General features: G+C 45.3%; 1 protein-coding gene across 2 annotated transcripts in view; it reads left to right on the top strand.

Moving 5' to 3' along the window:
- Window positions 1-493: 493 nt before the first annotated feature.
- DCAF11 (DDB1 and CUL4 associated factor 11) overlaps window positions 494-18,218 on the top strand; it is a 278,095-nt gene continuing 260,370 nt past the window's right edge. Inside the window, exon 1 of one of the 2 annotated variants that reach the window (XM_086923752.1) lies at window positions 494-756. In XM_086923752.1, the coding sequence (XP_086779878.1) occupies window positions 614-756 (143 nt within the window). In that variant the 5' untranslated portion in view covers window positions 494-613. The remainder of the gene's footprint in view (window positions 757-18,218) is intronic. The other variant, XM_086923754.1, reaches the window with a different exon arrangement.

The raw sequence follows: 18,218 nt of genomic DNA, 5'->3' as shown, positions 1-18,218 counted from the left end.
TACACTACGTTTTGTCCCTCAAAATTCTGGGCTCTGATTGCTCTGTATCAGACGAGTGTCTTGACTGTACTGCCTACAGTTATGTAGGTGGCACTTTAGTGTCTGTCCTTTGGATTAGCAATCGGGCTTTAATTTAGTGTATTGTCTGTTCTCCGTTGGTGTTGCTTAGGCATGCGTTTAGTGAAAGTTACTTCAAGAGTGTACGTTTAGTGTCAATGTCAGGATCGGATTGATTGTTGCCCATAAGCAAGGGAGGCCAAACATCTGGTGGGTGAGCTGTAGCAGATACCACAAGGTTTGACGAGGTTGGGGATCGTGTATGTGCAGTTGGTAGTATTTTCTGAAAGTGTGATGATGGCCAGGCAGCCTCGGGACTATTCCAGGCTTGCTTGTCACGGGTAATGTTGTAAATTATCCGAAAGGGAGCTTGAGTGTCACGTGGCTTCAGTTCCTTCCAGAGTTCACGGCGAGATGTCATGTAGTGAGGACAGCAGTCGATAACGTATAACGCCACGAGGTAGAATTTTATGTAAATATTCTACTATCAGTGTTGTAGAGATTCTGTCACTTTGAGGCCAGGTGGAGTGGATGTCCTTTCCCTCAGACATGGGCGATGGGGTCACGCAGTAGCAGCACGAGTCGTGGCGGTGCCGGGGAGCCGCCGGAGGGCCGGTCCACAGGTCGCCACGGTAGTGGCGAGGAGAATGAGGAGGAGAACGTGGATCTGGCACAGGTACTGGCTTATCTCCTGCGCAGGTAAATCCTCTTGTGTGAACCATCTCTCACTGACTATGTGCTACACTATTATTATTTCACAACCGGTTGGAGCAGGGAAGGGCTAGGTAGCATAGTTCAAACTGCACCTTTGAGGTCACTCTGTTGTGTGCGCACAGTCCTAGGTTATACAGTTGTAACTGCGCCAGTCTGTGGTCAGTCTGTTATAGCTTTATGACCCTGGAACATTATCTGACAACAGAAGGTCCTGGGATGTATACTGTAATAACATGCCAGCCTTGAGTCCTGTCATTTTCGTTGTAACCACTCAGTACTGGTTTTATACTTACGTAATTGCTGGCAAATCTGTTAAGGGGTCTTACTGTTGTAGCTACGTACCCATGGGCTGTACTGTCCTTATTTATTGTCTCTCTGTCCTGCTGTCATAACTTTATGCCACTGTGTTATATTGTCATACCTACAGGTGGGTACTCTACACATTTTACAGCTTGATTTTACTTTCGGAATCGCACAGTTGCAAATGTACGACCCTGGATCATACTTTTGTGACTATTCTGGGGAAGCCAGTTTTAACCATGTAAAGTCTTTCTGACACCGCTGTGTACCCAAGAACCACAAACACTGCAGGCAAATATATTTACCTGGCCTGCAGCTGTACATGCTCAATCTTTGGCTCTAATGCTCTCGTTAATGATCCTTCATAAAATCGCCCATTCTTCCCATTCGATGAGCTCTCATGTAGGATAACTTATTTCTCTATGATAAAAATACCCGAAGCACATCCTTTTTAGAATCCTTTCAACATTCTAAATCCACTTCCTTATCTCCTCAAGCCATCTGTGATGTCGTCCTCTTTTAACTTTGCATTCACACTTCTTTATCACTGTTAACATTCTGTAACATGGCTCCACTCAATGCCCATTGAAACTGTCGGCCTACCCATATTATACTAATTATTAATTACTAATGTGCTCCTTTACAGCATACATTGTGCAATATACATTTTCCGCTTTCAGTGTGTAGGGGTGATCTAGACATGGCAGACATTTGATCAGCTTTCATGCCAATTGTGCCTTACATAATCCTGGGAAAAAAGATGTTTTGTGTCCTAAAGAAACCTTCTTCTTTTAGTAGGTAACATAGTGAAAGGCCTACCATTAACAGCAGTGAAGAAAATGGTCCAGATTTTCCAATTCTAAAAGTAGATAGGCTGGATTTTTTAATTCTAAAAGAAAAATAAAGGCTTACGTTTGAAAAAAACCCTAACAGGAATGTTGAAAAGTATGCTTATAGCATGACCCAAGTATACCATCCCAATGACCAGATAAGGCCCACAAAGTTACAAAAATCTCAACCGTGACCACAAGTAACGTCCCACATTGTGGAAGCGTAGGCAGTCTGAGTTCATGACCATTGAAATTTAGGGGAAAGTTAACGTTTGAAGAAGAGACTGGGACAAACGCAAGGTTAAAGCTAGCTGATTGACCTGATAGCAGCAAAATATTCTCATTATTCAGTGGCCAAATTCCTCTCTTGTGCAACAAAAACCCTACTGGTAAAAGCTATGCGGTCTTAACCCTTTCTTATTTAGCTGACAGTGTGTATCTATACCATCTCATTTTCCGATGCAGCACTTTGGACAATGTATTTTTTGTTACAATTGGTAACTTAAAGGGTGCTCCGTCTTTTAGATCTTGCAATATTACCTGGCAAGCCATCCTTATTTATTTTTTTTGTTGTAAAATTTGTCTGGTGTTTAGTAGTAGTCTCAAATTCGTCCACAAATATCAAATAACCTGTGCTACTTAGGAGTGCTTGGACCCTTGCCCAGCTCTTGGGCACCTTCTGTTTCATAGTGACATGGAAATTTGTCTGAAGAGACTCTGGGCATAAGACAGTCAATTGGTGACCTAGGTTGGTTGCAGAACCCCTCACTATAAGACACTTACTATCCAGATTAACATAATTTATCTTGTGATGCTTAGAGATTGCAGATATGTTCCTGCAGATGGTACTGCAGGATTTTCCGCAAATGGCGTACTGTATAAATGCTTATCAGCAGGCAATTTTGACCATTTAAAAAAAAAAAGTGGTAGTGTCATTTGTCAGCAGGCAATTTTGACCATTTAAAAAAAAAAAAAGTGGTAGTGTCATTTGAACTGAGACTGATATTCTGAGGTGGAGAACGTAGAACTCTCCAGAGGAGGGTTTCTTCACCACTAAGGCCTACAGGTGGCAGTTTCTTCACCACTGGCCTACAAGTGGCAGTAACAAAATTGGTGCTCATTTTTTACCACAGATTACCAAGAGCCCGGGCCCTTAACCTGCGTATAGCTTGAGACAGCTGCAACTAAACATCTGAAGTCTTTTAGGGATACCCCACATCTGTTGCTGCAATTTGCATAGGTTGTAACCACTAGCTTGAATCTAGCACACATTACATCAAAAGTTAAAAGCTAAGGCAAGTGCTGGCTCGAGCCAGGTTGTTAAAATGTGCTCACGTCATCATATAGCTGCTACTAAACACTCCTGAAGCTCTATTGGGATACTCTACGTTTCCCCGAGCACTTTGCACCTTGCTGAATACTACGAGGAACCAAACTGAACACCTGAAGCACCGGGGGTCGTTCTGCTGCTTCCCCTTACTTCCTTCAAATTCACTTTTGTGGCCAAAAAAGAACGCCTAGCGGAATGCAATGACTTGCTTGTTGGTGTATTTTCGGGTCAGTATTTGTCCGTTATGCTCTGTGTATCCTTCCCCCATCCCCCTCTACAGGTTTCAAATAGTACCTGACCAACAATTTACATTTTCCTGTTTGACCAACATTGATGGCCTGCCCTGTTCTCAAGGCTTGTAAAGTACTCTATGCAGGAGCCTTGTGGCAAATTTCAATGTGCTAACTACCGCTCCATACACCTGCCGCCATCACTACCGGCGTGCGCGCTGACTCCGCCCCCTTTTGAGGCCACGCCCCCTCCTTCACTTCACATAAAAATGTGCATGCATAGGACGCGCAGCGGACGAGCGCAGCGGGAGCGCCTAAGGCAAGCCCGTCTGCGCCCGTCCGCGCCAAGACCGCGCCAGGCGCAGGAAACCATGCCCCAATCCCCCCAAATATCAGGTATGCACCCAACGACCTCCTCCGACTCCGAGGCACTCCCTGCTGCTCCTGCAAGCTTGACCTGTCAAAGGTAGTCGGTTCTGCCAGCTGCACTAAATGCCGCTGGTCACTTGCCATCGACCACGACCAGCCAATCCCCCCCAAGTACCAGCGACCATTCTTCAAAGGTGGCCTGATAAATGCCCGATCTATATGCAAACATAGTCAAGACATTCATGACCTCATCATAGACCATGACCTAGACTGCCTCATGATCACCGAAACTTGGCTCACAGAAGACAGCAACCCGGACATAGCCGTAGCCCTCCCCCAGGGTTACTCCTTCCACAGACAGGACAGACTGAAAGAAAGAGGAGGAGGTGTTGCAATTATTCTGAAGAACACCTTCAACTGTCACACCTTCTGCCTTGACCCACTTATCGACGCAGAAGGAATAGGCTTTTCCATCAAACTTAGCCAATCCCTTTCCCTCTCAGGGGGTCTGATTTACCGCCCACCCGGTAATGCTTCCAAATTTCTCGACTCCCTCAATGACGCTCTGGGACACTTCCTACTTCGTTACCCACACTTTACCCTTCTAGGAGACTTTAATTTGCACCTTGAGGCCTCCGCCGACTCTCAAACGAGAAAATTTCTTCAGACACTTGAAATTTTCCATCTACAACAAAGTGTCACGTTGCCTACCCATTCACTAGGAACACCCTAGATGGTGTTTGCTCCAATTTCCCTTCTCTCACCATCCTGCCCCCCCTACCCCAGATATGGACTGATCACTGCCTGATCCCATTCCACATCTCTAGCTGCCGCCCTCCAACCATCAATAAACTCAATCCCCATCATGGTCACTCTGCCAACTGGAAAACCGTCCAGAAAAACCTCATTCTTAATCCCATCTCCCAAACCAACTCCCCCTCTCTATCCGGAAACATCGAAAGAGATACCGACCGCTTCCATAACTGGCTCTCACAAGAAATTACAAAACGGAGCCCCACTAATCATCCTGATAGGATCCAGAAGAAAACTAAAAACAAAGCTCCCTGGTTCACACCTGACTTAGCTTCTGCACATCTACTCTGCAGGAAAGCTGAGCATAAATGGCGTCGAACCTACGACAATGACGACCGCAGCGCCTACATACTTCAGAGGAAAAACTATCTCTCCGCCATCAAATCGGCCAAGAGAGTGTTCTACGTAAATGCCATCAAAGAAGCCAGCCAAAAACAAAAAACTTTATTTACGATAGTAAAGACCTTCACCCATCCCAAAGCTCTCCAACCCGAAATCCCCCCATCCCAAGAGCTATGCGACAAGATCTCAGAATACTTTGACGAAAAAATTACCTCCATCCAAAAGAACTCCCCCCCCCCCACCCACCCCCCCCTCCCCAAACCACCTATAAACTCCCCCATCCCGATCAACCTTGCTTGACTGCTGGCAGTCTTAAAAACTTCTCCCCGGTCACTCTGGCCCAAACCAGAGAAGCGATTCTTTCTTGCAAATCCGGCTCCCCCTCCGACCCCTGCCCCCCTAAGATTCTCCATCAAATCATCAAAGAGATTAACCCCATCGTCAATGACATTATCAACCTGTCTCTCAGTTCTGGATCTGTTCCTCGCTTATGGAAAAAGGGTGTTGTCAAACCACTTATGAAAAAAGCTAATAAATCCCCAGTGGACTTGACCAATCTCCGTCCTATCACCCTTCTCCCCGCTCTGGGAAAAATAACAGAACAGCTAGTCCATAAAGAACTTAAATCCTTTCTGGAAACCCACAACATACTCCATCCTCAGCAATCCGGGTTCCGGCCTAAACATTCAACCGAAACTGCCTTAATTGAACTGACCGACACCATCAAAACGCTGCAAGACCAAAGGAAGAAGGCCATTCTGATCCTTCTTGACCTCACGGCAGCGTTCGACACCATATCCCATTCCATCCTGATCAGCAGATTAATGGACATCGGCATCTCTGACTCAGCCCTATCATGGATCAGATCTTTTCTCAGCGATAGGTCCCAAACTGTCGCCCTGGGCCCTTTTCAATCTAATGAGAAAATGGTTTCTTCCGGAGTCCCCCAAGGGTCCATCCTAAGCCCCCTCCTTTTTAACATTTACCTCATCCCTCTCCTCACCCTGATAGAATCATTCGGCATAACTGTCACCTCATATGCCGATGATACTCAGTTGATCATCCCCCTAGACGACAACTCCAACAAGGCAGAGCTCAATCTTAAACACTGCCTAACTGCTGTATTCCAATGGATGGACTCAAACCACCTCCATTGCAACTCAAATAAAACAGAGATCCTCCCCATCGGAAAGAACGCCTCTTTCTGTCCTGCCCTTTGGTGGCCTGACAATTCTGCTGCCCCCCCCCAGACCGTCACTACTGCAAGAAACCTCGGGGTACTTTTTGACTCTGATCTTTCATTTGACCATCATGCCATGACCGTGGCCGGCAAATGCTTCGGCATAATCAAATCCCTGAGAAAGTTCTTCGACTTTCTCCCCCTAGACTCTAGAAAAACGGTAACAGTAGCCCTCATTCTCTCGTGCGTGGACTACTGTAACGGCCTCCTGGCAGGAACCAAGAAGTCCACCCTCTCCAAACTCCAAAGTGTTTTACACACTGCTGCCCGCCTTGTCTTAAAATTACCTCGCAAATCCTCAATCTCTGCAGCCCTAAAGACCTTACATTGGCTTCCCCTGCACAAGAGAATACTCTTCAAGATTCTCATCGTTGCCTTTCGGGCCTTTAACAAAACAGGTCCCATCTATCTTACCAGACGCTTCCCACACTACAACCCGAGTCGTTCCCTTCGCTCTGCCCAAGAAAATTTCATGACCTCCACCAGGTTCAACCTGAAGTCTAAAGGCGGTAAAACCCTAAGCACCCTGGCTATCAAAGCCTGGAACAGTATGCCCAGACACCTAAGACTTCAGACACTTGAGAAGCCTTTTAGAAAACTTCTCAAAACATGGATTTTCAATCTTCCCGACGATTGGACCAAAGCTTCCATCTAGCCTCCCCCCTACCACTCTGCGACCTGGCTTCAAGGACTTTCAGCGCCATGATGCTCCTTCCGGAGCGAACGCCGCGCTCTATAAATACCCCTCCAAAATATCCAAATATCCAAAATTTTCAGACTGTTTAGGCTCCAACTGGAAATACCTACTTTATTCTCTTTGGGCCTTAATTAATGTCGCGGGGAATTCGGTGGCACATGTTATGCTTCTAGGAAGTATTTTAATTTTTTTTAAAATTTGATTGTTCTGAATTGGTATTAACAAGATGGAGTTTTGTAAAGGTTTTAATTAACTGTACAATAAACTTGAACTGTAAACTGTAGTCTCGTCTGCATTTTAGAGTTAATTCTTCACTCAAACTGGTACTCTGACTAAGTAAAGTAGGGCAGCTACAGAGCTTTACAAATATTCTGTTGCAAGCCTCTGTTTGTAGTGAGGAACGATGAGCCAGTAAGCATGCTTTTGAGCGCGTTTGATTTAATTGTGTGGAATTTAATTGGCAGATGCAGTAAAACAATAAAATCAAGTTTGCATAGGGCGCTACAATGAATTTATTGCAAACTTTAAGATAATGAATTAAATTGCATTAAAAAACTTTCCCCAGAGAAATCACAGCATCCAAATTTCTCATCTTGTCAGCCCCTTGTCTGTGATTCGCAATGTTTCATTAAAAAAACCTCAGATAAAGAAATATGTGAATTTTTTTTATAACTAATTACTATTAAGGAATGTTGAATATATTTGCCCCCACATTTGCAGCACCTATTATCTGCTCGAATGTGGTTTTCTACGCCTCTGAGTCATCGCCCTTGGTTGATCCAAATCTTTCATCGAAGCCATTGGCTCTTAAACTGTGGTCTGGGGGTCCGTAAAGCGTACTCTGGGTTCCACGACATCATAGAAAATTAAATAATATTAATAGTTTAATAAAGTGTATATAAGTAAAGATGCAACATGTACAATTGCTAATTTTAAAACGATCTGTATATGTGAAGAAATGTTGAAATTGGAGGCTAAAAATTTAGCATCTTCAGAATGATTTGTGAAACAGTACATCAAACAGATTATACTATGGATGATGAGTGACCTAAATTGAATTAAAGAAAAGCTTAAAGCTCCCCATTAAAATGTGTTTTAAAAAATGTGTTCGTGAATTAAAATATTTAATAATTTGTGTATTTGTTTGATGAATGCTTGTTTCTGTATTTTTCTGTGTATTTTTTTATGGTTCAAATCATCAAAAAGGCTTAAGCCAGTGTTCCCGGCTCCAGTTAAAACTCAGCGGGGGTATCTGGATTCAATAATGATTCAAGTTGGGGTCCCCGGGTTCCAGATTGATTAAGTGGATGTCCTCAGAAGCCAAATGGTTAAGAACCACAGATCTAAACAATTGATGATGAAACTTGGGTTAGGGAACAGTATTCAGTGAGGCACAATACCATAAGAGCCCAGAAAATCATAGGTACAGTTCTGAAGGATTCTCCAGAACATACTGATGATCATCTTCGTTACTCTTCTGCAAGATAGTATTTATTCTGCAGTACTGATACAGCCCGTAGAAGATTCCGAACGATTGTAACAAAAATTGTAGTCCATTTATTCTCATAAGATGGAAAATTTCTATTGATTCCAAAAAATCAGGAAGTGATTCTTCTGTGACCGATATAGTGTTCAATGACCAGTTATTGACCCTCACCAAGAGAGTACTTACTACCATTCCTATGTAATTTTAGAGTTTATCTGTTTGTATCTCTTCCCTGAGTGACTTTACAACTTGTACATGTGCAATTTTTTCCTGTTTATATCTCTTCCTTGAGTGACTTCACACCATGTACATTTGCAATTTTTTCCCTGTTTGTATCTCTTATGTAACTCATGTACTCCAAAGTCCCTAAGTAACGCAACTGGTTCTTTTGTAAAGCGCTCTGATACCTTCGGGTAATGTTCGCGCTATATAAAATCGCATTAAATAAAATTAAAATAAATAAAAGTAACAGCCATACAGTGGAAGGCTAATGGCCTCCTGCAGGCATACTAGTGGAGGAGAGACCTGATAAAATACGGGGAGAGGTAAAGCTCAGTCATAGTGTCAGGTAATACTGAAGGAATACATGGCAACCCTGGCCAAGGATGTCAGGAACCATGGACTCAACCTAATTCCCTAAGCCGATGACACCCAACTCACCCTCTCCCTGAAAAACGACGCAACAACCATCAAAGACAGGTTCCAAAAATGCATAAAGGAGTTGGCTATGAGGATGAACAACAACTGTCTCAAACTAATTACAGACAATACAGAAGTTTTCATCTTCAGGGAAAGGCAATGACACCCTATGTATCAACGAATGGTAGCCACCTGAGCTGGGCCCTACCACCAAACCCATCGAAAAAGCCCGCAAACTCTGTCATCCTTGACAGCCAGCTATCCATGAAAGAGCAGGTCAGCGCTGTCTCCACTTGCTTCCTCACCCTACGTTTGCTCAGAAAGGTCTTCAGATGGCTCCTGCCCAACACCAGGCGAACTGTCACTTAAGCTCTCGTCACTAGCAGACTCAACTACAGCAACTCCTTCAACACAGAAGTCACTGCACAACTTTCGAGGAAACTCCAGGCCATCCAGAACTCAGCAGCCACACTCCTTCTCGACCTCCCCAGACAGACGCACATCACCCCGCACCTCAGGAAACTCCATTGGTTTCCAGTCGCAAAGAGATGCCAGTTCAAGTTGCTCACCAACGTTTACAAGGCACTAAATAACGTAGGTCTGGTGTACTTCAACAAACGTGTTAAATCCCACCAACCTACCAGATAACTCCTGCTCCAGATCCCTCCTGCTCCAGATACCTCTCCCAGTTATGGGGTCCACTGTCATACCATAACGTACATGTTCAACTCACTGTCGAGCCTTAATGGGACACCCAAACAGCAGAGCTCAATTGCGTCTGCCTGGCTCGCCATCCGGAGAGCACGCAGACGTTATTAAGCTCTGTGCTTTAGACGGCCTTTTGAGGTTCGAGTGAGTTGAACACTTACATTACTGTACTCGTTTTGTTTGCACTTTGCCCCTCACTCAAACATATTGCTCATCCAACCTAATGCACCTCTGCTCCTCTTCTTTGCAGAGTTTTAGCCCACACCAGGCACCATGCAGTGCAGGTGTGAGAAGGGAACCCAATGATGAAGCATGTCACCTTCGGGGGAGTGCGGATTCTTGCCCTATAAAAAGCATCCTCCAACAGACAACTATCTCTTTGGTTCCCCTTCCATCTATGTACCAAAAGTACTTTGAGTGTATTCTATGTAGTCAGCGAGCAGTACGTTACATGTTTGATTTCTATCTCCCATTAGACCCCCTGTATGTATTGAATTCACTTTAATGGAAGCCAGTAAATCTGTGTCGGGCGTGACCAGGCCAAAAAAGATGCTGCACACATGATCACTGTGGTCTCGGCCGGCCCTTCATCTTAAGCGGGATCCCCTGCTCTTTAGGGTACTCTTTGCTCCATTCTTGGATCCCTGGATGCCGCAGCATCCTCTCGCACCTGCAGATGCTCGGTGCTCCCGTGGGCTCGGACTGACCATTGGGTCCAGGTGTGCAGATTGAATGGCCTGTCTATCTCACTACGGCCGTTCCTCAGTGACTACGCCTGCCTGTGGGTTTTGGGTGGAGCCTTCGAGCCTCCTCACGCCTTTGCCAGTCACCATTGGAGGACCGGTTCACTCGCTCTTGCTGGCCCTTCATGGTGATGGCTGCCTGCCTTCGTGGGCACGATGCTGTCCACTCACCTTTTGGTGCCTCAGCCCTTGCTACGTGACTAGTGCTGGCCCTCCGGCACCTGTTGGCCCTATCTGGGAGTTGGCTGCTTGCCCTGGCTGGTCCCCTCCCCATCTCACATGTGGGCCCCAGTGACGTCTGGGTTCTCCAGACTAAGAACTTTCTCCTCCAGCTTATTCAGGAAAACAAGGATGATATCAAGGGGGTAAAGACCGATCTTCAACATGATCTTCGAGCTCTTCAGTGTGACATAGATGACCTCAGGGGCTGCATGCACAAACTGAACAATTTCTCAACAAACAATCTGAGGAATGTGAGGCTCTTCAACAACATACCCTTCCACTAGAGGCTCAACAAATTGCCCTCCAAGAGAAATTCGAGGACTTGGAAAACAAGTTGGGTCACAACAGCATCCGCGTCTGCGGACATAGCTTCCAAAGTTTCAGATTGCTTATATGTGACATTTTAATAATTTCATGGTAATGAGTGACCTTTAACGAGTATGAGTTACACTTTTATGCAACCATAATCAAGCAATCTGGCTAGAATGGTGATGGGAAGTCTTCGCCGGAGTTGTAGAATCAATTTCAAGACGTTCTGCAGGACTCTGTAGCTAGTTGGTGGCAATCTTTATATGCCAGCTAGTCACTGCATAGGATTACTAAGTGTTCTTCCACTATGCCCAGGTGGATTTATACCGTGGTGCAACCATACCTGCCTCTCTGGCTGGGTGTTGCATTGTAATTCAGGCCACACTCCAGCACCACCCTATAATGTGGCGCTGTGCTCACCTTCACTAAAGAAGCATATTTTCGCACATGGGCCCCTGCTAGTGAGTGTCAGGAGCAGAGGATGGTGACCCCACCTTCGCAGTGTGTCACATGGAGGCCACTGCCTGTTGGCGCTGATCCCCGAGCAACAGTGAGTGTGATGCACTGTGCCTAAGGGTCTACCCGTTTCTGTTCGGAATGGGGTCAAGGCGAGGGAGCCAATCGCGGCTCTTAGGATGGTAGCCGCATTCTTGTCGGCACTTGGTGGCCACTGTGGGTGGGGTGTTGTTGCCGAGGACAGCTCTTCAAGTGAGACCATGTTGTTGTTTACACCACACAGCTGCTTAGAAACACTGATATTGCATCTTTGAGACAACAAGGATAGAAACCGGAAACCACAGGTCCCAGAATGCAAAAGTTCTCTCAGCTTAGGAGCTTGTGCAGGATAAAGCAATCTTGCTGCACACTGCATGGAAATTACACAGCAGTTGGGTACTAAAAAACGAGCTTTGTTCTATCATGGTAAACAAAAAAAAACCTCCAATAAGAAAACTCACCAATTTAGACATAGATCGAGTGCATGATAGAGACTCGGGAGAACAAACGGGGGAAATAAAGTCTTTTATTCTATTCCTGAGGTGCTGCTTCCCTCTTCTTGATGCTCGGGGAGTGTTTTTCATCTTTGTCAAAAGAACTCCAGGATGTGGAATGTAACTACACACTCCTCCCAGGCCTGCCATAAGTTTACTCTCTTAAAGGGCCAACGCTGCACAGGAATCTTTTCAGCAAAAAAATGAAATGAAAAAGAAATTTTATAAAGCGCAAACCAATTACCCAAAGATGTCAAGGCACTAGCTCATCAGATAAACATATGTTGTAAGATCTTAGCTCAAAGTCAGAGGTTAAACAAGCATGTGTTCAGCGCCTTCCTGAATGCCAACAGGTGAGTCTCGTCTTTTAACCTTTGGGTAAGAAAGTTCCAGAGTTTAGTTGTCCATTCCAGAAAACGTCTACCTCCACAAGCACTTTTCTTGAACCTAGGGATCACCAGATTGTGAGATTGAGCTGGGCGTAGCTGATGTGCTGATCGCATTGCCGAGCGGGCCGTACTACCGACTGATCCGGTACCCCGAGCAACTGCATACGATCGGAACCCCCGACTCTGCATGTCCAGTCCTGAACCTGGTGACTGCCTCCCCCGAGCGAATCTCAAGCCTTCAATTGATATGGTTTTAGAGACTTGCAATTATTAGGCACATATCATATGTCCTGATGATGATCCCTTTGATTTAAAAGTGGGATCGAAACGCCGTTGACCAATTTGTGTGTCTTATACTATGTATATATTGTGTACCTTGTTGATGTAATGGCACATTTCAAAGTATCTGTTCATATAAAAATTTGAAGAACAACTAAGCTTTTTGCCTAAAAGCCCTTTCCTTTTCACTTTGAATTTCCTTTTCACTTTGAATGTACTAAAGTGTTTGTGTTTAAATGAGGTACAGGCTTGTGCCCCACAACGTGAGACTGTCGAAGGATATTCTCTCTTTATTTTGTTGCTCTAATTAAATACATTTTGACCACTGTCCGGCTGGACAAGTCCCTCTAATACAGAGTCCATTGTGTCTGTATTCATTGGTAAGCTTTACTCTATGTTGCATGGGACCGTTGTTGTTTTCATAATAAGTGCAGGGACATACAAGCAAAGATTTTGCTTGAAAAAGACTGGTCCTATATCATGAATTGCTTTAAATGCTATGCACAAAGCTTTAAACTCAATGCGTCGCTTCACCGGAAGCTAGTGTAGTTCTCTTAAGGCTGCAGTGGCCGATTTATGCTTGGGAATATTCAATAAAAGGTAGGCAGCAGCATTTTGAACAATCTGAAGTTTAGTCAGGCATTTGAACCTCAGATTGATAAAAAGACTGTTGCAATATTTGGCTCTGGATAGGACCAAAGCTGCGATCACCAGCTTACGTAGCTCGGCAGGGATGAACAGGAGAATCTTTCTCAACAGTTTTAACATATAAAAAGAAACTTAGGTAACCTGGTTCACATGATCTTCTGAATCAAAGGTGACACCTAGGTTTTTTACTTTAATTGAGGGGCTGGGCAGAGGGCCCGGTTCCGGTGGCAAGAGAGTGTGGGGGGGGGAGGAGGGGTCAAAAGGTAGTGTTACTACCAAAGAGTAACACCTCGGTTTTATTGGAATTCAACTTCAAACAGTGGGTGGCCATCCATTCTCCAACTTGACGAAGGCAGCTATAAAACTATGCTTACGTATCTGATGGTGTCCCTGTCACCAACACCAAATCATTTGGGTGTCATCAGCATAAGATATTGCTGAGAACCCCAGTGATCTGATGAGGTGCGCTAATGGGGCCACATAAATGTTAAATGGGTGGGGCTCAATGATGAGCCTTGAGGGACCCCACAAGGAAGTGTAAAATGATGTGACTTAAATTCAGAAAGTGCACCAAATTTTTTCGGTTTGTGTCAAAGACTGTATCATAGCTCTCAAGTGCCTCGCCCATCACAGGCTCCTTGGCTGCCTAGTAGTTGCACATGACTGTCGGCAGGGGCCTCAATAGGGCTCAAGTCAACGACTCGCCCCGGCCCGCAGCATTCTGAAGTGCGACTCTGCTGGGCTCTCTGACAAACTTTAAGTTTAAACTACCACCTCTCCTCATGCCACGACTGACATAGTGTCTCCTCTCCTGGCTGTGTCTCAGCAATTACCATTGGACATTAGCACACTGACTCCCTCCATGATGTCACGTCAGTGAATTCTGTGCCCTGGGTGAGTATGAGCTGCTTGTTACATTGCAGCTGATCCTTCACAAAAGGAGCTACAGAGGTAAATAACGCTGGTCGCCCTCCACTCAAAACTCTATCATCATTAACAAAACCATCTGGATAAACATTGTGAGCATACCCGAAGCCTACTCTTGGTTAAACTACTTGGGTACTACCTAATAAATTCTGTACACACTGGGTGCTCCTATCCTTTGCTTACATTTTTTTTAAAAATGTGTCTTTTCTTCCATGAAAATTAAGTTGTGTACGTTTCTCACACCCGTAATTTTTGCACATCATATCCAACAAAACGTGTGAAGGAAGTGAAGGTACCTCACCGAAACACCACCATGGAAGCTACTGATAGGTTCTCATCAGTGTGCTCCGAATATCATCATTGGCAGCCTCCACAACCAAAGAAATTTGAAACTATGTGCACAAATAAATTGAAATGAAAGTGTGAAAAAAGGTAAAAAACACACCCAAAAGATATTCGTGTGCCTATCAACCCCGACCCCCTACTGAAAGAGCAATGAGAGAAAGTTTTTGCTTCTACAATGTAAAAACGAACTAAACAATCACTGGCACTACTTACAGTTGTAATCACTGCTGTGTGTTAGCTCACTGTAAAAAAAACAACAATTTTATTGGCATTTCACATTAAAGAACAATTGACACATCAGTAAGACATTCGGTATCATATACATAGAAAGGCATGATCTGTACACATTATACATTAAACCATAAGTATCAATTTACTGCACATCTGCAGAGATTCCCACCACACCCCACAGCGTTCCTGTCCCAGTAATTTAGTCACTATCTTCCGATGTAGATTCTTCTTGAGGGGGTTTGCAGATATTGCCTCAGAATGTGTTTCATCTCCCCCACACCCGTGCCCATTTTTTTGGGGCATCCCCGGTGAACAAAAACTGATTTCTCAGCAATCATTGCACCATCCATATCACAACACCACTGTTGATGCTGAGGGTTCATTCTTGAGCCCCATTTCTGCGTTATGTTGCACTTCGCCAATGTCATGCCCAGTGTTAATCAATCTTGAGCCACATGGTTGAGATCTGCAGGCTCCCAGATGTTGAGCAAGCATCTCTTTGGTTCTGGTGGGACCGTAATTCCCGTAACCCGAAAGATCGTGTTCAAGATAGCCTCTCAGTAGGGAGTGATAGCCGGGCAGTCCCAAAGTGTTTATCTCAATAAGTGCCTGGTGCACCACATTGCTGTAGACAGAGCGGAGTGTCTGACCTACCTAATCTGTGCAGGAGCGGCCGCGTTTACTAAGTGCGATGTAGTATTTTCAATTGAACTAGTTTTAATCTGGAGGGTATCGCAACGTCTCTTGGGGATGCCAGTTATCCTGCCAGTCTTTGGGGATGCTATTGCGTCCTGCCAGTCTGCTTCATCCAATTCTCCCACGTCTGCCTCCCAACGCACCTTAAGAGTTGTCGTAGGGTCCGGCTGATTGTTGACTATTTTGCGGTATGTCTGAGAGATGGCTTTTTTGTGTAGTCGGGCCGTTAGAAGTCTGTCCTCTAATGGTGATGCCGCTGGCAGTTGTGTGTCTGGTGGGATTGCTGCTAAAGGGCATGTCTGATTAGCGTATATCTAAAGGTTTCCGTCCGTGCCAAATCATATGTGACTTCCAGCTGTGCAAACGGGACCACCTCACCTTTTTTTCACAGATCTCCCACCCTTGAGATACCGATCATGTCCCATTGTCTGAATCCCTTGATGTTTCGTAATTTCTCCAGTTTTCGGGTGTCCCATAGTGGTGTGGCTTGCGTTAACATTCCATCTCAATCCAGTGCTCGCTGTGCAGCGTGCCAGACATGGACCTTGTGTGCCGTTGGACCTGTGAGGGCTGTTTGCTGTTTTGCTGGATCTATTGTATAGTGCCCCCATGATACCCCCCTGATTCCAAGAGTTGCATATCCATACGGAAGGCTGGTTCTTCCTGCGGTGCATGAAGCCATTGATTGATCACTATGAGCTGTGACGCCCAGTAGTATAGTACGTTTTTATATTGGGAAGGGCTATACCGCCCTCATACCAGTTCTTTACAAGTTTCTGCATGGCTACACGGGCAGACCTCCCATCCCATAACAAATTGGTTACCTCCTTATTTATCATTGTAAAGTATGCGGGGGAGACCAGGTGTTTTGTAAGGCATATAAGAATCTCGGCAGTGCCATCATTTTAAATAGATCTGCTCTGCCCAGTAGCGTAAGTGGTAATGATCGCAAATGTTTGACATCGCGACAGAACCGTGCTAGGGGCTTCTCCAGGTTTTCTTCGATGAAGTGCGAGGCCTGATGTGTGACATATATGCCTAGGTATTTAAATCCATTGTCTGCAATCTGGATGTCACAGTTGCATGGAAGCAGCGACGGCGGGCCGTGGAGTATATAAAGAAGTGATGAGGCCCGTCCATTGGCGGCGCAGATATCCAGAATGCAGGTAATGGAGTGTGAAGGGGATGCCAAATAAAGTAACACGTCATCTACATAAAGCGAGATGCGGTCTTCCCAACCCATAGTCCATCTCAGCCCACGGACAACTGGTTCCTGCCTTATCCATGCTGCCAATGGTTCCAGCACGATAGTAAATAGGAGTGGGGAGAGGGGGCAGCCCTGTCTTGACCCTTTTCCCAGAGGGAAATCCTTTGAGATGTGTCAGTTAGCCACAACCTGCGCCAGCAATTTGTTATATAACAAGTGTACCCAGTTGCAGAATTTGGGGCCGAAACCCATATGGCGGAGGACCGTGAAGAGAAAGGGCCATTCGACCATATCAAAAGCCATACGGGCGTCTAGGGAGAGGATAAATGCGTCTTCTTCAATAGTAGACCTACGTGCCATAACACCATTGAGTCTCCTGAGATTCAGTGCTGTATTACGGTCTGGCATAAAACCGGACCGGTCCGGGTGGATAGCTGTTGTAAGGTGTGGCTGCAGTCTTATGGCCAGCGTTTAAGCCAATATTTTAGCTTCTGCATTTATTAAGGAGATCGGCCTATAGGACGTGCACTCTTCCAGCGGTTTGCCTGGCTTATGGATTGTAACCATTGTTGCTAGGCGCTGATCTCTAGGCAGTTCTTCCATTTGTAGACTATCCCTGTACATCTTAAGTAGATGTGGTGTAAGCTGAGCCGCTGCTTTTTTGTAGAGTTCAACTGGGATACCATTATGCCCTAGGGCTATTCCTGTATGTAGTACCCCTATTGCTAAAGTGAGCTCATCCGTGGTCAGGTCTGCTTCCAGAGATCGAGTAGCATCATTAGATAGTGTAGGCATATGTATGTCTTTTAGGAAGGCTAAATTGTCCTCTACTGTATTTGTGGCTGTGGGCGTGTAGATTTTCCTGTAATGAGCGGCTAGTGTGTCCACTATTTGCTGAGGATCTGAGGTCAGAGTCCCAGTCTCTAATTTGAGTTGGGCTATCCAGCAGTTAGCGCTTTCCTTCCTGTCTAGCCAGGCTAGTAGCTTACCTGCTTTATCCCCGAGTTCATAAACCGTGTGTTGCGTATTGATAAATTTGGATTTAGCTTCCTCCCACGCAAAGGCCCTGTATTTCTGTTGTGCCAGATGTAGCCTGTGTGCCGTGTCATCATCAGTGTCTGTGGTGTGATCTGCTTCTGCCTGCGCGACACCTTGTTCTAGAATCTCAATCTGCTGTTTTATTTAGTTTTTTATGTTGTGCAACTAGGGAGATTGCCTGTCCACGTATTACAGTCTTATAAGCCTCCCGCAGAGTCGTAGGCGAGGATACTGAACGTTCGTTGTCGGCAAAATAGTGCTTTGTGGACGCCATCAGACCCTACCTAATCTGTCAATTTTTAAGATATCCGGGATGCAGCGGGAACAACCGGCGTATTATCGTGGTGTGAGAAATGTACGTGAGGTGCATTGCTGAGTGGTCCGAGATGCCCCTGGGTAAGTGCTTAATCTCAGATACCCTCTCCAGGCCCATAGCCAGA

Source organism: Lissotriton vulgaris, chromosome 5 (genome assembly GCF_964263255.1).
Source record: "Lissotriton vulgaris chromosome 5, aLisVul1.2, whole genome shotgun sequence".
NCBI lineage: Eukaryota > Metazoa > Chordata > Amphibia > Caudata > Salamandridae > Lissotriton > Lissotriton vulgaris.
This window is presented reverse-complemented; position numbering and strand designations above follow the sequence as displayed.